This window comes from Musca domestica, unplaced genomic scaffold (genome assembly GCF_030504385.1).
Source record: "Musca domestica strain aabys unplaced genomic scaffold, Musca_domestica.polishedcontigs.V.1.1 11, whole genome shotgun sequence".
Taxonomy (NCBI): Eukaryota; Metazoa; Arthropoda; class Insecta; order Diptera; family Muscidae; genus Musca; species Musca domestica.
The window spans coordinates 7,244,079-7,262,854 of record NW_026712133.1 but is presented as its reverse complement, the minus strand read 5'-3'; the positions used below and the strand labels follow the sequence as shown (position 1 = coordinate 7,262,854).

Below are 18,776 nucleotides of genomic sequence, written 5' to 3'. Positions count from 1 at the left end.
AACAAAAATAGTGCTAACTGTTAATTACAAGAACAACATGCAATAACTGTTAAATTAAAAAGTTATGAACGTTTAACGTGATCAGTTAGTGTGGATTAAACAATTCATTTAGGCTACTGATATAAAATAACGATAACCGTTGGTAGTTCAATTTGAAAAAGAAAAGGCTCCATATTTCAAAGAAAACTGTTGGACGGTGTATAGAGAAAAAACATTTAGCAGAGAGACCAAACGACATAGACAAAATCATGTTGCATTTGCAAAAACACACATAAATTGGCAAGAGATGCTGTACGGAAAAATGGCGACATTTGCTATTGCCACATACAAAAAAATAATTGGGTTGTTACGGTGGCAAACTAAGCTCTAGAATCCAAAATAGAGAATAACTTCCCCCATTATGGTTTGGGGATGGCAAAGTGGATCAACATTTGTGCTGATCACGAAATACTACCCTGCGTCAGAATTCTACTGATATGTCGTTTCAACAATGAAACGAAACCCACTACGGTATTTAGACACAACGTAGGGTCCTAACCACTAGACGATCACGTTGTGTCTAAATACCGTAGTGGGTTTCGTTTCATTGTTGAAACGACATATCAGTAGAATTCTGACGCAGGGTAGTATTTCGTGATCAGCACAAATGTTGATCCACTTTGCCATCCCCAAACCATAATGGGGGAAGTTATTCTCTATTTTGGATTCTAGAGCTTAGTTTGCCACCGTAACAACCCAATTATTTTTTTTTTTGTATGTGGCAATAGCAAATGTCGCCATTTTTCCGTACAGCATCTCTTGCCAATTTATGTGTGTTTTTGCAAATGCAACATGATTTTGTCTATGTCGTTTGGTCTCTCTGCTAAATGTTTTTTCTCTATACACCGTCCAACAGTTTTCTTTGAAATATGGAGCCTTTTCTTTTTTAGACAATCCCACGGCAGCGGGTTCTACGACCCGAAACAACAACACTCCAGTTTCGGCCAGCGGCTGCCAACCCAGTGTATACATGTTCGTGTTTGTTTATTTTTCTGTTTTGGGAGCAGCACATCCCGGAATGCTTGCTCCGGATTCTTTTGGTCCGTGCCGGGCTTGAGGAAAACCCCGGACCATGGTTCTGTACGGTTTGCCAAAACACCATCCACCATAGATCAGTCTCGGTGCGATGTAATGGATGCAGAGGATGGGTGCATTTCAGAAATTGTTCCGGTTTAACCCGGTTGCGAGACTATAGCGATAGGGACTATGTTGCTTCGTGCTGCACCAACACAGTCCCCAGTGAGTCCACGACCTCGTCGTCAACTTCCGAGTCGTCGTCGGAGTATGGAACTCCCCCGCAGTCACCAGAACAGCAACCACTACCGCAGCACTTAACGCCACATGTTGCTGTTCCAATTCCGGACAATGCATCGTTCTTGCAGTTCAATTGCAACGGACTCCGAGGTAAAATTGATGAGATAGTGGACTTTATGAATCGGAGGAACATTAAGATCGCAGCGGTGCAGGAAACCAAGCTCAATGAAAATTGTAGCTTACAACGTTGCAATGGTTACAACGTATTGAGGAAAGATCGCACCAGAAGTGGAGGTGGGGGATTAGCGTTCCTGATACACCATTCTGTTCAATACAGACCTATCTCGCTTGAGCTAGTCTCTAGTGACCCGTACATGGAGTGTATGGGGGTAGCAGTCAAGTGTGGTACTGCCGAGGTAGAGGTGCTTAATGTGTATATCCCGCCGGTTAATAGCTGTGAACCGCGTTACTTGCCTAATATAAGCCCACTTTTGGAAGGCAATAACCGCCTGGTACTAGGGGACTTCAATGCCCACCATGAGTTGTGGCATTCCGTCCTAGGTAATGACCAGAGGGGATCAGCGTTGGCAGAGCAGATTGACTGCTCCACATTTTGCACGGTAAACGAGGATGCCCCCACCCGAATAAGAGGAGAGTGTCACAGTTCGCCAGATTTAACCATCGTGTCACCCGGTCTGATAAATGACGTGACTTGGCAACCCGTCATTTCTCTTGGCTCAGACCATCTCCCGATAATCGTCTCCATCAGCAGATCGCCCGATTTCATAACCTCTGAACGCCGCACTTTCCTTAACCATGGGAAAGCCCACTGGCCCGAGTTCAGAGAGTTCACCAACCTTCGCTTCAGAGAACTGCCCAATCCTTCCGATGTTCGGGTAGCTGAAAGGATTTTCCGGGACATCATCAAAGCTGCAGCCGCTCGCTACATACCTGCTGGTCGAATACCCGAAGTAAGACCAAATTTCCCAGCAGAGGCAGCGGGATTAGCGAATGAGCGTGATGAGCTCCGACGTACCAACCCTACTGATCCCAGAGTCAGTGAACTGACAGTGGAAGTCAACCGGTTGGTACAGGAGCATAAGCGGAAAAAGTGGCTAGACCATCTGAAGTGTTGCAACATTGGAACCGATTTGAGTAAACTGTGGGTAACGGTAAAGTCACTCTCGAACCCTGGAAAAAAGGATGATAGGACAGCAGTCACATTTAACGACGTAACTGTGACTGATCCGAAGAGGTGCGCTGGCTGTTTTAACCGCCAATTTGTCGAGCACCCCGAGAGTGATAGGGCGAGGCGAAGAGTACTACGTCGTATAAGAGCTCTTCCCGCCGAGGATGTGCCTCCACAGTTTACGATGGGTGATGTTGCGAATGTCATCCGAAACGCTAAGTCATCTAAAGCGTTGGGCCCGGACGGAATATCAATGGTAATGTTGAAGCAACTGGATACGCCGGGAGTTGAGTATTTAACCAAAGTCCTTAACTTGTCGTTAGCCACCCACATACTTCCCGAAGCCTGGAAAATGGGCAGGGTGGTCCCGCTACTGAAGCCTGGCAAGGATGCCAGCAAAGGCGAATCATACAGGCCAATTTCGCTTTTGTCGCCAGTAGCAAAGACTCTCGAGGCCTTACTCCTCCCCAGCATTAGAGGAAGCTATTCAGTTGCTAACCATCAACACGGTTTCCGTCCACTACACAGCACTACAACAGCATTGCACGCCATATCCACACATATCAGTCGAGGACTCAACCAGAACAGGCCGTGCCACAGAACAGTAGTGGTGGCTCTTGACCTATCAAAGGCCTTTGATACGGTCAACCATGCCACGCTGTTCGAGGACGTTGAGAACACTACCCTCCGGCCAAGTTTGAAACGTTGGATAGTCAACTATATGTGTGGACGCCAGTCGTACGTGGAATTCCGGAATAAGAAGTCCAAGCCTCGTAGAGTGAAACAGGGAGTTCCCCAAGGTGGGGTGATATCTCCGGAACTGTTTAACCTCTACCTTTCCGGAATTCCGCGCCCTCCAGACGGCATCGAGATCGTAACTTATGCGGATGATTGTACGATCATGGCGTCGGGTCCTGTAGTTGATGACATATGTGTCAGGGTGAATAACTATCTCGCGGAGCTTGCCGCCTTCTTCCACGCGAGGAATATGAAAATATCCGCCACTAAATCGACGGCCACACTATTTACCACATGGACGGCGGAGATGAGAACACAGCTGAATGTGCAGGTCGAGGGGCATATAATTCCGACCACCAACTACCCCAAAATCCTTGGGGTCACATTCGATAGCATGTTCAAGTCTTCCGCGCAAGCCACAGCTATTTGCGATAAAATGAAAAGTAGGAACAAGGTCCTCAAGGCGCTAGCCGGCAGCACTTGGGGTGCGGATAAGGAAACCTTGTTGACCTCTTATAAAGCGATAGGTCGGTCTGTGGTTAGCTATGCGGCTCCAGTGTGGTCGGCGAATACAAGTGCAACGCAGTGGAAATGTATTCAGACCTGCCAGAATGCCGCCCTGAGAACTGCAACAGGGTGCCTCCTCATGACACCTGTGGACCACTTACATGAGGAGACGAAGGTTCTTCCCTTACGTCAGCATAATCATATGCTTTCGTTGCAGTACCTGCTTGGGTGTTATCGCGGGAGTCACCCTAACCACCATATGGTGGATAGAACTCCTCCACCCAGGCGTGTCAGGAAGGACCTGCACGATCTAGAGAGAGAGGTCCAGCGATATAAGAGAGAGCCTCTAGATCATGAAGCCTATCAAGCGGGTCTGAATAGCATTCATACTGATGCAGTCACAGATGTAGTTAATAATTACAGTATGAATGCCATACTCGGAGTCCACCCCCCATCCATTGCAGCTGAAGAACGTCGGCTGCCTAGGCAAACCAGAGTAGTTTTGGCCCAACTACGTTCAGGATGGTGCAGCCGCCTCAATTCGTATTGGGCACGAATTGATGAGGATGTGCGGAACGCCTGCCCAGCGTGCGATACAGGCCCGCACGACACGCTGCACTTGTTTAATTGTCCTGCCAAACCTACCCAACTCCGTCCAGAGGATCTATGGCTACAGCCCATAAAGGTAGCAGAATTCCTAAACCTGGACATTGAGGAAGAACCAGATTAGTCGGAAAAAACAACAGAACGTGTAAAACTGCTACAACAACAACAACAACGGTATTTAGAAAAGTGGTCAACGGTGGACAACGGAGTTTATCCCATAAAAAATTTATCGAAAGTTGTATAAGACAAAATTTGACCAGATCAAGTAAAGAAGCACCTAAATTGGGCGTGGCCGAACTATTAATACCTTCCACCATTTGGAAGGAACTTGAAGAACTTTAAAATAAATTTCGTCGAAAAATACCGTTCTACGGAGACAAAGAAGCCACACAGTTTTGGAAAATAAAACAAAACAAGTAAAAAAGCTCCACCAAGACGTAAAGAAAGTCCCTAAGGCTATTAGGTGGCGATATGAAAACGTCGCCCAAAGTAGACAATTCTATGCCACTTAGGTTGTTATCTATTGCAAACATCAAAAACCAAATTTGAATCACTTTCATCAAGAAATGTGGACAAAATACTGAATAACTAAAGAACTGTTAAACGGGGACTACGGGGAATTAGGTTATAATCTTAAGAATACCGAATATCGGGAGGTAGAGTTATATGGGGGCTATAGGAAAAGTAAGGCCCACATGACCATAATGGCCACAGGAATTAATACCATTACTTGAAATACCGGATTTTAAACAATTGCTTTGGAAAATGTTGCAATACATTTACGAACTTCGAATGACCACTGACAAAATACACATGTGAAAAATTTTAGCCTTTTAGAGTGATAACAATGTAAATACCGACAGACATTACTTAGATAACAACGTATGTACTTTGTAAGGACTAACGTATTTTTACGAGAAGTTACAAACGGAATGACAAAGTATAATATTGTCACAGCTCAAATTTTTAAATCTTCTTTTTTTTCTGTTCTCTATAATGACAACCAAACAATGCGAATTTTTTTATTTAAGTTAGAAAAATAGGCATTAATAAAGCTAAATATAACATAGTTTCCAGTATTAAATCTGAAAATAATTTTGCAAATATTCCACCTATATACCATACAATGGAGGGCATATTAACATTGTCGTCCCGATTGCAATTCCTCATATTAATCTAATCAAAGTATATCTAAGTCTTGGTCGGCGTAAAATTCTATGCGTTGTTCGTCGGCCTGTCTCTCTGTTGTAGTTTTTTTTTTCAACGGACTCGACGTAAGTCGAATTTTGATAGTTAAAAAAACGACGCAATTCGGACCCTAGTGTACGTTAATCACGCTATTTACGCTAACTTTACAACAGTTTCCAATCACTGTAGCATATAATGATCTGCGTATGTCGACGTTTTCATATAGCCCTCTTATATCGGTACCTCGCGATATTCGGCGTTCTTATGACTTTGCAGGAGGATATTGACAGCATGGGTGCCGCCGCCCTCTGTGGACCCGTCACGCGTGCTGACAATATTGGGGAAACAAAATCCCAATCCCTGTAAGGACAGTTGGCGCTTAGTTGGCTCAAGTACGGAGGGAGGAGGCCTGGTCATAAAGGTATCTGTTGATACTGCTGGCCAGGAATACCTTCAGGCGCGTGGAGGGAAACTGCACTTCGACACAGGATGGATTCGGTTCCGTCTAACGCCGCTGCCGCAGTAGGAAGAACGAAGCCACAGCTGCTTAACATCGTGCAGATCAATCTGCATCACTGTAAGGCAGCTGGGGCTGAGCTTCTCCTATCCCTCTCCAAGCTTGAAGTTGACATAGCCCTGGTCCAGGAACCTTACATCTTTAAGAATAAGGTAATTGGGCTAGGGAGTGAGCGGTACATCACCTATGCCACCTCCAACGGGGAAAAGGTTAGAACGTGTATCGTTGCTAGAAAAAACTTGAACTTAATCTTCCTCAATAATTTCAGCGGAGGAGACGCCACGGGGGTCAGACTGGAGACTCGGACGGGCAAAATCATCTTCCTCGTCTCCCTGTACCTACCCTTCAAATACCGCGACCCGCCAGGCCAAGTGGTAGAGGAGCTGGTCACAGAATTGGGTGGAAAAGGCGGTCTCATCGTTGGATGTGATGCCAACGCTCACCACTCTCAATGGGGCAGCAGCAACACTAATGCCAGAGGTGAGTCCATTTTTGATTTTATTTTAACACATAATCTCAAAATTTGTAACCGGGGAAAGGAGGCAACTTTTTGTAACAAGGATAGAGAGGAGGTCATAGATCTCACTCTCACTAACATGGATGAATCGTCCATACTGAACTGGAAAGTTTCGACTGAGTGCTCCTTCTCGGATCACCGGAAAATAACATTCCAAATTTCGGTAGAGGGATTGCAACAAAAACCGCATAGGATCCAAAATCCATTGGAAGCATAAAGCGGGCTGACGGTAGCTCGACTGACTCAGGTCTAGAGACTCTCAATCTAATAGCCAATACTCACTTTCCGAACTGCTCTGATGCGGTATATGACCGATTGGTAGATCGCCCTAGTCAGCATCGTGGGACGGAAGACGTAAGTCTGGCTGATAGAATTGTAAACGCTCCCAAGATCTTGTGGGCCATAAACTCATTCAAACCTTTCAAGTCACCGGGTCCAGATGGCATTTTTCCCACTATGCTACCGCATGCGTCGACGGTGATAATACCATTCCTGGAAGTGATTTTTAAGGCTTGTTTGCGTCTTTCTCACATTCCATTATTGTGGAGGGAAGTAACAGTCACTTACATTCCCAAAGCTAGGAAGCCAAGCCATGGACTTCCAAAGGACTACAGGCCTATCAATCTCTCGTCCTTTCTATTGAAAACGTTAGAGAGACTAATAGACATAGAGACCAGATCTCTAATACCCTTGACATCGCTAAGCACTGCTCAGCATGCCTATATGAAAGGCAAATCCCTTGAATCAGCGCAACACGACGTTGTGGGTTATATAGAGAAGAACCTGAACAGCTCATGCTTCACGTTGGCGGTCTTCCTCGATATCGAGGGGGCATTCAACAATGTTACAATTGAGGCAATTCATAGTTCTCTCGAAAGACTTAGTGTGCCACCACTTCTCATTGATTTGATTGATGTTATGTTTAGCAGCAGAATCATCAACTCAAGCATCGGGGAGTGTTCTGTTAGGAAAACGGTCACTAGGGGTACTCCACAAGGAGGCGTTTTGTCACCACTGCTTTGGCTTCTGGTGATAAACAGCATTTTACTCGATCTGGAACCCGGCGGAACAAAAGTCGTGGCTTACGCCGACGATGTGGTCCTGCTGATTGCTGGGAAATTTCCGCAAAATGTTTCGAATCTTATGCAGGGAGCTCTAGTTAAACTATCCAGATGGGCGCGCTGCAATGGTTTAGGCGTGAACCCATCCAAAACTGAGCTCGTACTCTTTACAAGGAGGCGAAAAATACCTGTCTTCTCTCTGCCAATGCTGGACGGTGTAATTCTAAGCCTTTCTTCGGAAGCAAAATATCTCGGTACTATCCTAGACCAGAAACTAAGCTGGAAGAGGAATATCGAGGAGCGAGCGAAGAAGGGCTTAAATGCACATTACTCCTGCAAAAACTCCATAGGAAGGAGTTGGGGGCTTAAACCCCATATTATCCGATGGATATATGAGTCAGTCGTCCGACCAATCCTAACCTATGGGAGACTTGTTTGGTGGCATTCCTTAAGGAAAACCACCCTCAGCAAGAATATTGATAAAGTTCAAAGAGTTGCATCGCTAGTAATCACAGGAGCACGCCACAATCCGCTCTAGATACCCTACTTAATTTAAAGCCGCTAGGCTTATTTGTAGAGGAACTAGCTGCTAGGTGTGCCCTGCGACTCAATGAACTGGGACAATGGCGGAGTCAATCCATCGGACACTCTGTCATTCTTAAGTATGTGGAGAACGTAAGTAATAAGGCTATAGCTAGTGACTATATACTCCCTAGGCACAGCTTTGAATTACTCGACATCCGCATACCAAACAGGGATATCTGGTCCCGTGGCACTCCACCTTTTAACGGTATAGCTGTCTATACTGATGGTTCAAAGATGGAAAGTCGAACGGGGGCTGGAGTCTACTGTAAAAGTTTATGTATCCAAAGATCTTTCAGGCTAAACAGCGATTGTAGCGTTTTTCAGGCAGAGATTTTTGCTGTCAGAATGGCCATAGAGCTGTTGGAAAACAGAATCAATGAACGGGATGGACCGGTGACTATATATGTCGATAGTCAAGCAACCCTAAAAGCTCTAAATTCTTTTATAATCAAATCTATGGCTGTTCTGGAGTGCAAGATTGCCCTGGAAAAGGTAAAGTCGTTTGTCAAGCTCTGTTGGGTTCCTGGACACTGCAACATATCTGGCAATGAATCTGCCGATGAATTGGCCAGACGCGGATCTGAGTCAGTAGATCAAGAGATTAAGACCTCAGTGAAGCCACCTTTATGCCACTTCTTTCAAGTACTTCATAATCACTATCTTGGAAGATTTCAACAGAACTGGCTGTCTGGAAGGGGATGTAACATCTCCAAAAAGAATTGGCCAGTGAACTCAGAAAGGAGATCACGGTCACTCACATCCATGACGAAGTTGGACTTGAAGCCGTTGGACAGGCCATTGCAACATAAAGGTCATGACTTCAAAATGGGGGGTGACGACACTGAATACTGCAGGCTTTGACAAGATGAGGAAGAAACAGAAACGGTGGAACACTTACTCTGTCACTGTCCTACCCTGATCGGAGTAAGACATAGTCTTCTAGGTAAGCAAATTCTGCCCGATTTGTCATGCCTCTCCGAAATCGAGCCAATAGTTATTCTTCAGTTAGCCAGAAGACTAAAATGGCTAAGGGCGACACGCTGACTAAACCGTGGAGCAAACCAACTAACTCTTATATTTCCTATCTATATTCTACTCTAACCTCCCAACTCATTTCACTTTCATTTTTTCCAAATTAGGATGATCACAATGGGCCAATAGGTCTCCGAGTGGAGTGGTTGTTTTTACACAGCCACACATCCTTTAACCTAACCTAACCTATGACTTTGATAACATTATTCAAAGGATTTGTTTGGAATTGTACAATTTGGCTCATTATTTTTTTTCGGTATTTTGAAAGGTTTTTATTTTAAAATTTGAGAAAAATTTCAGACTAAGAATCTAGAAAAATCGAAATTTGCTTTTTCATATGGAATTTGAGTGGAATTGTTATACAGTGGCTTTTCGAATGGAAAAATTAAAAATTCTCAGTGGAAAATTAGTATAATCCCGAACATTTTGAAATTGATTTCGGTCGATGTAAATTTTAAAATTCGTTCTACAACTAGGCAAATTTCGGATAATTATAAAATTTATGATACAAAACGGTTTACGTGAATTTTGGGTAAGAAATAACGTGTCGTAAATGCGGACTTGAATCTCCCCGATATCGAATAAGATTCCGTAATTGCTTACAGAGGTCTTCGCTGCGTTGATGTCGTTTCATCGCCTGTCGTATTCCAGAATTTGAATACATCGAAGTTTCAAAGAAACCTCCGGCTTATGCTGCACTAGTGGCAGGGTGAAATTTCCTTTTTTGCCACATCCTCCTAAATTATTGTACTCGTTTCTCCACGGGAACACAATCTAAGCAAAATATTTCCTTCAAATACACAAAAATATAACGTATGCTTTCAAATGTCTTTTTGAGCCGTAATTTTTATTTGCATTTTGTAACGACCTTTGGGATTGACATTACATCGTGACTCTTTGACTGTGCTCTTGGGCGATCCGTACATAATTTATTTTACTTTTAGAGACATAATTTTTTTTAAGGTGTCCCAGTATATTCTTTCAGAATTTTTATTATATCTAACTCCCACGAATTTCGAGATATCCATGTGTTGTCACCAGAGTTTCAGGTTTAATGATTGAAAGACTTGACTTATATTTTTAAATTTGCTCAGATATTATAGAGATAGTTACATATATTAAGTCAAAGGAATTTGATTAACAGTGATCTTTTTAATACAGTCCACCTTAAACAAGAGATGTGGTGATCAGACCTTTGAGTCATTAGAAATAAATAATAATTGGAGTTAGATTACAGGATGTAACTTTACTAAGGCTGATAAGCAAATGCAGCATTCAATTTCTTGCCAATTGTGAGATAGCTATATGTGTTTATAACCTCCTATTAAGATCTGGCGTCATGGTGCATAGAGATGTGTACATTTGATATCTCTCTCTTTTACACTTAATGTTATAGTTAGTTATTTTTAACATGGAACCCCTAAGTATTTTACATTTATTCGATTCATAATAACAAGGATAGAGGTAAATTAAAAGCCTTTAAAGGCGAAAGTGAATAAAAAATTAGTTTGGACTTTTCTATACAAAAGGGATTGTTTGTGTCATTCAATACATCACAAGTGTCGCAATGAAAAGTCTTTACAATTTGGTAATTTAGTTTACTAAAGTAAATCAACCATACAAAATGAAATTGAAGTTTTTTTATACAGGGTGTTTTCTTTGATTTTTTTTAAATATGAATCACTCTGTCGCCTGACAGCTCTTTTGACAGTTTAAAATTACACCTTTCTCACTATTGTTTTGCAAATTATTATGAACAGGTTAGCTCTAGAACAATGCTTCCGAAGCATTATTTCAAAAATAGTTTTTTTGTGAATAGTATGGTGCCAAAATTCTCTTCAGTGATGCAAAGATTGTGTATTATCTTTTGTGCCGTTTAAGAAATGCCAATGCATCCAGATAAATGCACTGTTTGGTACGGTCTATGGGCTGGCGGAATCATCGTTCCTTATTTTTTAAATTATTAAGAATGAAGCAAATAGAAATAGATGGAGAATCATGATCAATGGATTTTTGTTGCCAAAACTTTAAAATATGGATGTAAACGAAATGTGCAATTTGTCAGGATGGTGCAACTTATCATACTGCGGGCGAATCAATGGACTCATTGAAAGAACATTTCAACGACAACATTTTTGAACATTCGTATGATTTGACGACAATTGATTACTTTTTGTGGGGATATCTAAAGGCATTGGTTTACGTGGATAAATCAGCAACGATTGACACTTTGGGAACCAATATTCGACGTATCATCGCTGAAATACGAAGTATTGATTACACTGACGTTTTGAAGCGGTCTACACATTTGCCACTGCATCCAATATACATTCATATCAATTGAAGTCTTTTATAAATGAACTGAGCAAATATTGCATTTTGTGTTTTGGGTGAAAAAACAACTTAGTCATATTAAGAACTCGATATGGTGAAAACCCGTTACGTTCCTTTCATTTTACTAGATTTTTCTTAAATTAAAATACACCTATCCCTCGATTTACACGATTGATACGTTCCGGAATAAATCGTGTAAATCGAAATTTTAAATTTTTATATGAAAAATCGTGTAAATCGAAAATTAACGCAGCAGTGCATAAAAACTGGATTTTATCAAGTTATTATAAATGTATTTGATATACAGTTAGTTTAAACAATATAAACGCATTAAAATAAACATGAGATCATTAAACAAAAAAAAAATATTCATTTTGGAACAGAAAAGAATTGTAATTCGATCTTTTGCAGTCTTATAGCCACTAGCAGATTTGATGGTGAGTGTACTTGATCATGAGTGTAAGAATGAGCTAAAATCAACTCAGGAATCTTTTCTGGATAACCTTGAGCAGCATTTATATCGTCTAACGATTGCTCGCCTTTTAGCTTTAAATTGTGTAAAGAATTTCTTTGTTTAAACTTTTCAAACCAACCATGGCTAGCACAAAAAACTTGTTTTGATTTTGACGTGGAAGGTAGCTGGTCATTTAGTTTTTCAAAAATCTGGATTGCTTTTATGGTGATTGCATTTGTGTCAATTGGTATGTATTCGCTTTTGTGTTTTATCTTCTATCCATATCATCAATGCTTTTTTTTTCAATTTCATTATTCCTCACGTAAAAAGTTGTACTCATACTTCCCTCAGTTCCAGCTGCAACACACTTTCTGATTGAGTCTTCGTTTTTTCTTATTGTTCTTATCGTAGCTTCGTGGATAGAATATGCATTGGAAACTCTTGTAACAGTTTCACCCTTACGCAATCGATCCAAGATTTGTATTTTCGTTTCCAAAGATATAACTTTTCTTTTCTTTTGTTTTCCTATTTTCTCTTTCGGCATCTTTGTATCGATGAATTTTAGAAAACCGCACTCACAAGTCTGTTGTTATTTCCCAATTTCGTTTTGATGTTTACATGTTATGTTGTTTGCAATAAGATGGGATTTCCCCTGCTAACGCCAACTTCGGTGTTGCCACATAAATCTTAGTAATCTACGATACATATTTTAAAATTTATGTGAGAACACATTGATTTAAGAAAAGTGTTGACAATTTACTTCAAAGTGCTAAAAGCGATTAAAATATTCAATAAAACCGTGAAAATTCGTGTAAATCGAGGTATTTCCTAAATCCCTCAATTTACACGAAATCCAAAAAAAAAATCGTGTAAAAGTGAAATCGTGTAAAAAAGTATCGTGCAAATCGAGGAATAGGTGTATTGTAAAAAGTGTAATTTGTTTTAGTAAATTTGAAATTACAAGACACTAGCTTCAGAGTTGTATTTTTCATAAGAAATTGCTATTATTACTTTCAATCTAAAAAAAAAAAAACCAAGTAAAAACGAGTTAAGGTCGGTCGCGTCTAACATGAGTATTTCGAAGAGTTACAAAGAAATGACCAATCGTGGGTACAAAAACACGTTTTCCATTTTGCGAAAAATAAAAACATCAAGTTCAAAGGCTTGTTACAAATTAAGGGAGTTTTTTTTTTTTTTTTGAATGTCGTCTTATTTTTCCCAAAATATTATATTTTTTTAATTGTGAGGTCTCTTATTTAATAATAATAAAAATTAGATGAAAACATAAAAGTCCTTTCGTCAATGCTGAGTATTTCGTATGTTTTAGTACTTACTTAATTATATTACTCGCATTTTGAGCAATTTCATTTTGAGTCACTCTTGTCAAACGCCGCATTGAATTGAAATCTTGTCCTATATCCCAAACTTCAATGCAACCCTTTTCTGTTAAAACATATATCATGTTTCGACTTTTATCAGTAGCCAAGCGGACGATTGGGTCGTTTTCCTTAAAAGTAAAAAATTATAGAAAAATTTTGAAGTTTTTAATACACACATACCGAAAAGACTTTGAGAAAACTCGGAACAATATATGATACAATGCCCTGAGAGTGATTAATTTTTTTGCAGCGTTTCCCAAACCAGCTTGACTCAGCTTGGTAAAATATTTCATACAAACAGCCATCCCTTCCTCCGAGGAAAATTCGACCGTTTTCCGTACCCATAACAATGTTAATGGAAACATTATCTGTGCTTAGTACAAATATAGGCTTGCTCATTAACTGCATCTCTTCAAATGTTGCAGTATTTTGTATATTACGCATTGGCGACGAAATAGTTTTTGTTGTGTCTCCAAACGTAACTCCTGAAAAGATAAACGCAATGTTAAATTTTTAGTCATCCAACAAGAGTTTTCTGAATTTGTATTAATTCCTACAATGAAAAATAAAAACAAATAAGTAAAGGCTACAGTCGGGCGGGCCGACCATTTGATACCCTTCAACATCACAATTTGCGGTATACATTTTTGCAGATCTTAACCCCATGTTATTAGAATGAAGATTTCACTAAGAAACATTCCCGTATCTACTACATAATAAAAGCAAATATTGAATCTAATTGTTCCCCTTTTCGAATAATGACCATAGATCTGAAACCAATATTTTCTAAAAACAAGAAACGATCTTTAAAAAAGCATCTGTATTTGACGAAACAAAATTGACTACGCAAATGCCTAGTTAGCTCCTTCGGAAAGAACATGAATTTCCCATTCAAACATTTTTTTCCATGCATGTTGAATATTTTATTTTCATTTCATTCTTGAAATAATGTTACATAGGCCTACAAAAGTTTTGTCTTATCTCATATATTTGTGATTTCGGCAATTTTGTTATTATGTTCACACAAAATTATGGTATATTTCATCAGCTAAATATTATCCTCTAACTTCATGTCGACTGCAAAAGAAAATTTTTAGAATTTTTGTCCATTTTAAACCCTAAATATTGTGCGAACATAGGCTTCTATTCTGGTCCTAACCTTAAACCCATGCAAAATTTCGTGTGGTTCAGGCGATAATTACGACTTGAATTTAATGCTATCAACACATAGTGTTGTAATATGAAAAAATTATTGCAAAATGTTGAATTCAATGTTGTAAATCAAATTAAAAAATATTATACTATAAAAATAATGACAAAAAAAACAATATCACAAAATATTACAGAAAAATATTCACATTTTTATCAGGCCTCCGAAAACCCCGCTCGAATTTACATAAAGAGTTAAACTCACTCGAATTTAAGTGAATGGGCTCCTGGGAACAGAAACAAATCGTGCTGACTCAATTTTTCTATGTCGGTCGAATATTTTCTCTTTTTTGAGTGAGGGCAAAATTCGTTCAAATTCGATTCTGCCAAACATTCTTTTAGTTTTTGTGCGACTGCAAAATCTAGAAAATTTTTAGAATTTTTGTCCATTTTAAACCCTAAATATTGTGCGAACATCTTCCAAAACGATAGGCTTCTATTCTGGTCCTAACCTTAAACCCATGCAAAATTTCGTGAGGTTCAGGCGATAATTACGACCTGAATTTAATGCTATCAACACATAGTGTTGCAATGTGAAAAAATTATTGCAAAATGTTGAATTCAATGTTGTAAATCAAATTAAAAAATATTATACTATAAAAATAATGACAAAAAAACAATATCACAAAATATTACAGAAAAATATTCACTTTTTTATCAGGCCTCCGAAAACCCCGCTCGAATTTACATAAAGAGTTAAACTCGCACGAATTCAAGTGAATGGGCTCCTGGGAGCAGAAACAAATCGTGCTGACTCAATTTTTCTATGTCGATCGAATATTTTCTCTTTTTTGAGTGAGGTCAAAATTAGTTCAAATTCGATTCTGCCGAACATTCTTTTAGTTTTTGTCAACCCATTGTTGTATTTCTATGTATATGTATTTTTTTCTGTACAAAATTTTGCTCCCGAGTGCCTGATTTTTATTAGCATCTAGTATTAAAGTTAAAATCTATTTCGCCCGCTACGAGGGCAATTCGGAAACTTCTTAGCCTAGCACAAAAAGCGCGGTATAAACAGAAAAAAGTTAAGTGTTTTGGAAATTTCTATCTCTGTTATGGACACATGTTAAATTTTGTTTCGATCTGGCAACTCCTTCATATAGAAACAGTTTTTCAAAAAAGACGCATCCGCAATTTTTTTACAATGAAAATATTAGAAAGGCGTGTCGTTAATTAATATAAATATAAAGCCCGATAGAACTTGAAATTGTAAAAAATGTAAATTGTAATAAATTTTTTTTATTTGAAAGATCAATACAGGGTTGCCCATATTCGACGGACCTTTGGGCCCTTTGGGTCCATTCCAATCGATGTCATGCAAATCAATGCGAATAATCCGTTGTAAAGTGGACCGAGCCATGCCCAACTGCTGAGAACGGTGTTTTTGGGATGTTCTTGGGGACCTCTCAACACTGGCTCGTACGGCAGAGATATTCTCGGCCGATCGCCTTGGTCGACTTTTATATGGCCTCTTCGGATTAGAAAGAGCCCTACCAGTCGAAAATTTTTCGTATAAACACTTAATGGTGTTCTTAGAAGGCGCACTTCTCACATTTTTTTAAAAGCACGTTGAGTTTCCACAATTGTCTTCTTCTGTTGAATGTAAATTTCAACTATTTCAGAGCGCTCGCATGGCGTTTATTGGTTCATGGTAAAAATCTGCTTCGACTGACGCTTCAAACGCGGTATGTCATTAAGCGATGTGACATCTCTGTCAAAAGTTATGGCGTTGCCAGATGGGTCCGTCGAATATGGGCAACCCTGTACTTGACATTAACATTTCGAACATATGGGCACCGCGGTTGTTCTTGACGAAGTGCATTCTGGACGTCCAATTTTTGGCCACTTTTTCGAGCACTGCTGGCCGTATGTCACGAATAACACGAACAATGCTGGCCTCCAAGGCGTCAATTGTTGCTGGTGACTTCACGTAACCACGTAACCCCACAGGAAATAATCGAGAGGTGTCAAATCGCACGACCTTGGAGGCCAATTGACAGGTCCACTTCGCGAAATCAACTTATCGCCAAATTTTGATTTCAATAAGTCGATGGTTTCGTTCGACGTATGGCACGTAGCGCCATCCTGTTGAAACCACATCTCCTCGGGATCAATGTCATCCATATTTTTAAACAAAAAATCATTGATCATGGTGCGGTAACGATCTCCATTGACCGTAACGCGAGCTCCGGCTTCATTTTTGAAGAAATATGGTCCGATGATGCCACCAACGTGAAAACCACACCATACGGTGAATTTTTCTGGATGTAATGGAGTCTGTTGGGTGTCTTGTGGATTGGTCTTACTCCATATGCGGCAATTTAGCTTATTAACAAACCCGTTAAGCCAAAAATGCGCCTCATCGCTGAACACAATTTTGCGATAAAACAACGGGTCATTTGCCAACTGCTCTAGAGCCTGATTTTCAAAGTAAATTTGGATAATTTCGTAGTGTTGTTCAAGCGTGAGTCTATTCATGATGATTTGTCAGAGTATACTGAAACAAATAAAAAAAGTTTCATCAAAATTTAATTTTTTGTGTTACTTTTTACAATTTAAAGTTCTATCTAGCTTCAGAAAACACCCTTTATAATAGTATGGTGAATGTGTTAGGTGAAAGTGCTCCTTCATAAGCAACAGTAAAAAATTGGGTTGCTGATTTTAAACGAGGTCGTAAAAGCATTGAATATGAACCACGCAGTGAACGTCCTAAAACAGCAACAACAACAGAAATTGTAGCCGAAGTACATGATATGATATTAAATGGTCGACGAATTTTTATGCGTGAAATTACTAATATCATGGGCATCTCAAATGATCGAGTCCATTTAATTTTACATGAAGAACTACATATGAAAAAGCTTTCTGCAAGAAGGCTGCCGCATTTGTTAATAGTCGATCAAAAACGCATAAAAATGAACAAGCTTGTTTTGGATCGTTTTAGGCGAAATTTTAAACGTCGTTTCATAACTGTTAGTGAGACATGGATACACCACTATACTCCAGAGACAAAAGAACAATCCAAACGAGGCAAAAACAATTCGATCGGCTTTTTTGGACTCCAAAGGTATTTTATTGATTGGCTATATGCAAAAGGGTAAAACAATAAATTCAGAATACTATTGCAACTTTTGGATCAATTAAATGTACAAAGTCGATTTGTTGATAATTATAACCTCTAGAGCGAATGTAAAATCTAGAAATATTTTTGGTTTTGGTACATTTCACCCCTTAAATATTTTGCCATCATCTCCAAAAACAATAGGCTTCTATTTTGACATTAAAACAATTGCGACCTGTAGCGTTATTAATAATATCTCTCCAAACATAACTGGCTGAGTAAATCATACCAGAAAATTAATGAGATACAATTATTTAAAAAAAAGGTTGAATAATTCAAAAATGACAAGCAAACATCAAGACAAATAGCAGATCAATATTAAATAGATTGATGTATATTTTAAAATGTCACATAAAAAGACGATTAAACATTGACAACACAACCAGATTATTAAAACAATTTATTCTTTCTCTTCTGCTTGTGCGGTAACATTTGTTCTAAACAAGCAAAAAAAACAAGTTAAAAATCAGTAAGTTCGGCCGGGCCGAACTTTGAATACTCTCCACCATTTGGAACGAATTTGGAAGTTTTCAAAAAATAAAGTCCTTAAAAAATTCTGTTAAAATTTTAAAAATACCGAATATAGCCGTTATATTGGGGTCTATACGACGTGGACCTACGTAGTCCTTGTTTGTCATAAGCCATTACCATATCCAAATTCGAATCTTGAAATAAACGGTGAATAATGTAGTTAAAATCATCAAAATATAGTATATAGGGAGGTACAGTTATATCGGAGCAGTGCGAAGACCTAGACCAACATAGACAATTTTCTGTCACAGGCTATAGCATCCATTACGAACGTCAAATACGACATTTCAAAAAATTTCGGTGGGTATTGTACCTACCGAATATAGAGAGGTACTGATAAATTCAATTCAAAATTCAGACAATTTTCTGTCACAGACTGTAATTTCCATTACGAACTCTAAATGCGTAATTTGAAACAATTCTGTTAAATAATGACGCTAAAATCATCAAAATACTAAAGTTTGGGAGGTACCGTTATATGGGCGCTATACGAAGACGTGGACCTATACAGACAA

At 39.4% G+C, this 18,776-nt stretch overlaps 1 protein-coding gene across 6 annotated transcripts in view; it reads right to left on the bottom strand.

Annotated features, from left to right (window-relative positions):
• Positions 1-18,776, bottom strand: part of LOC101898679 (nuclear pore complex protein Nup154) — a 177,308-nt gene that overhangs the window by 118,822 nt on the left and 39,710 nt on the right. For all 6 annotated transcript variants that reach the window (XR_009344012.1, XM_059130352.1, XM_059130342.1 and 3 more), the window contains 2 exons: positions 13,581-13,885; positions 13,356-13,528 (listed from right to left, as the gene is read on the bottom strand). Coding sequence is in view for 5 of the 6 variants with exons in the window: in XM_059130352.1 (XP_058986335.1) it covers positions 13,356-13,528; positions 13,581-13,885 (478 nt within the window). In the remaining variant the exon portion in view is untranslated. The remainder of the gene's footprint in view (positions 1-13,355; positions 13,529-13,580; positions 13,886-18,776) is intronic.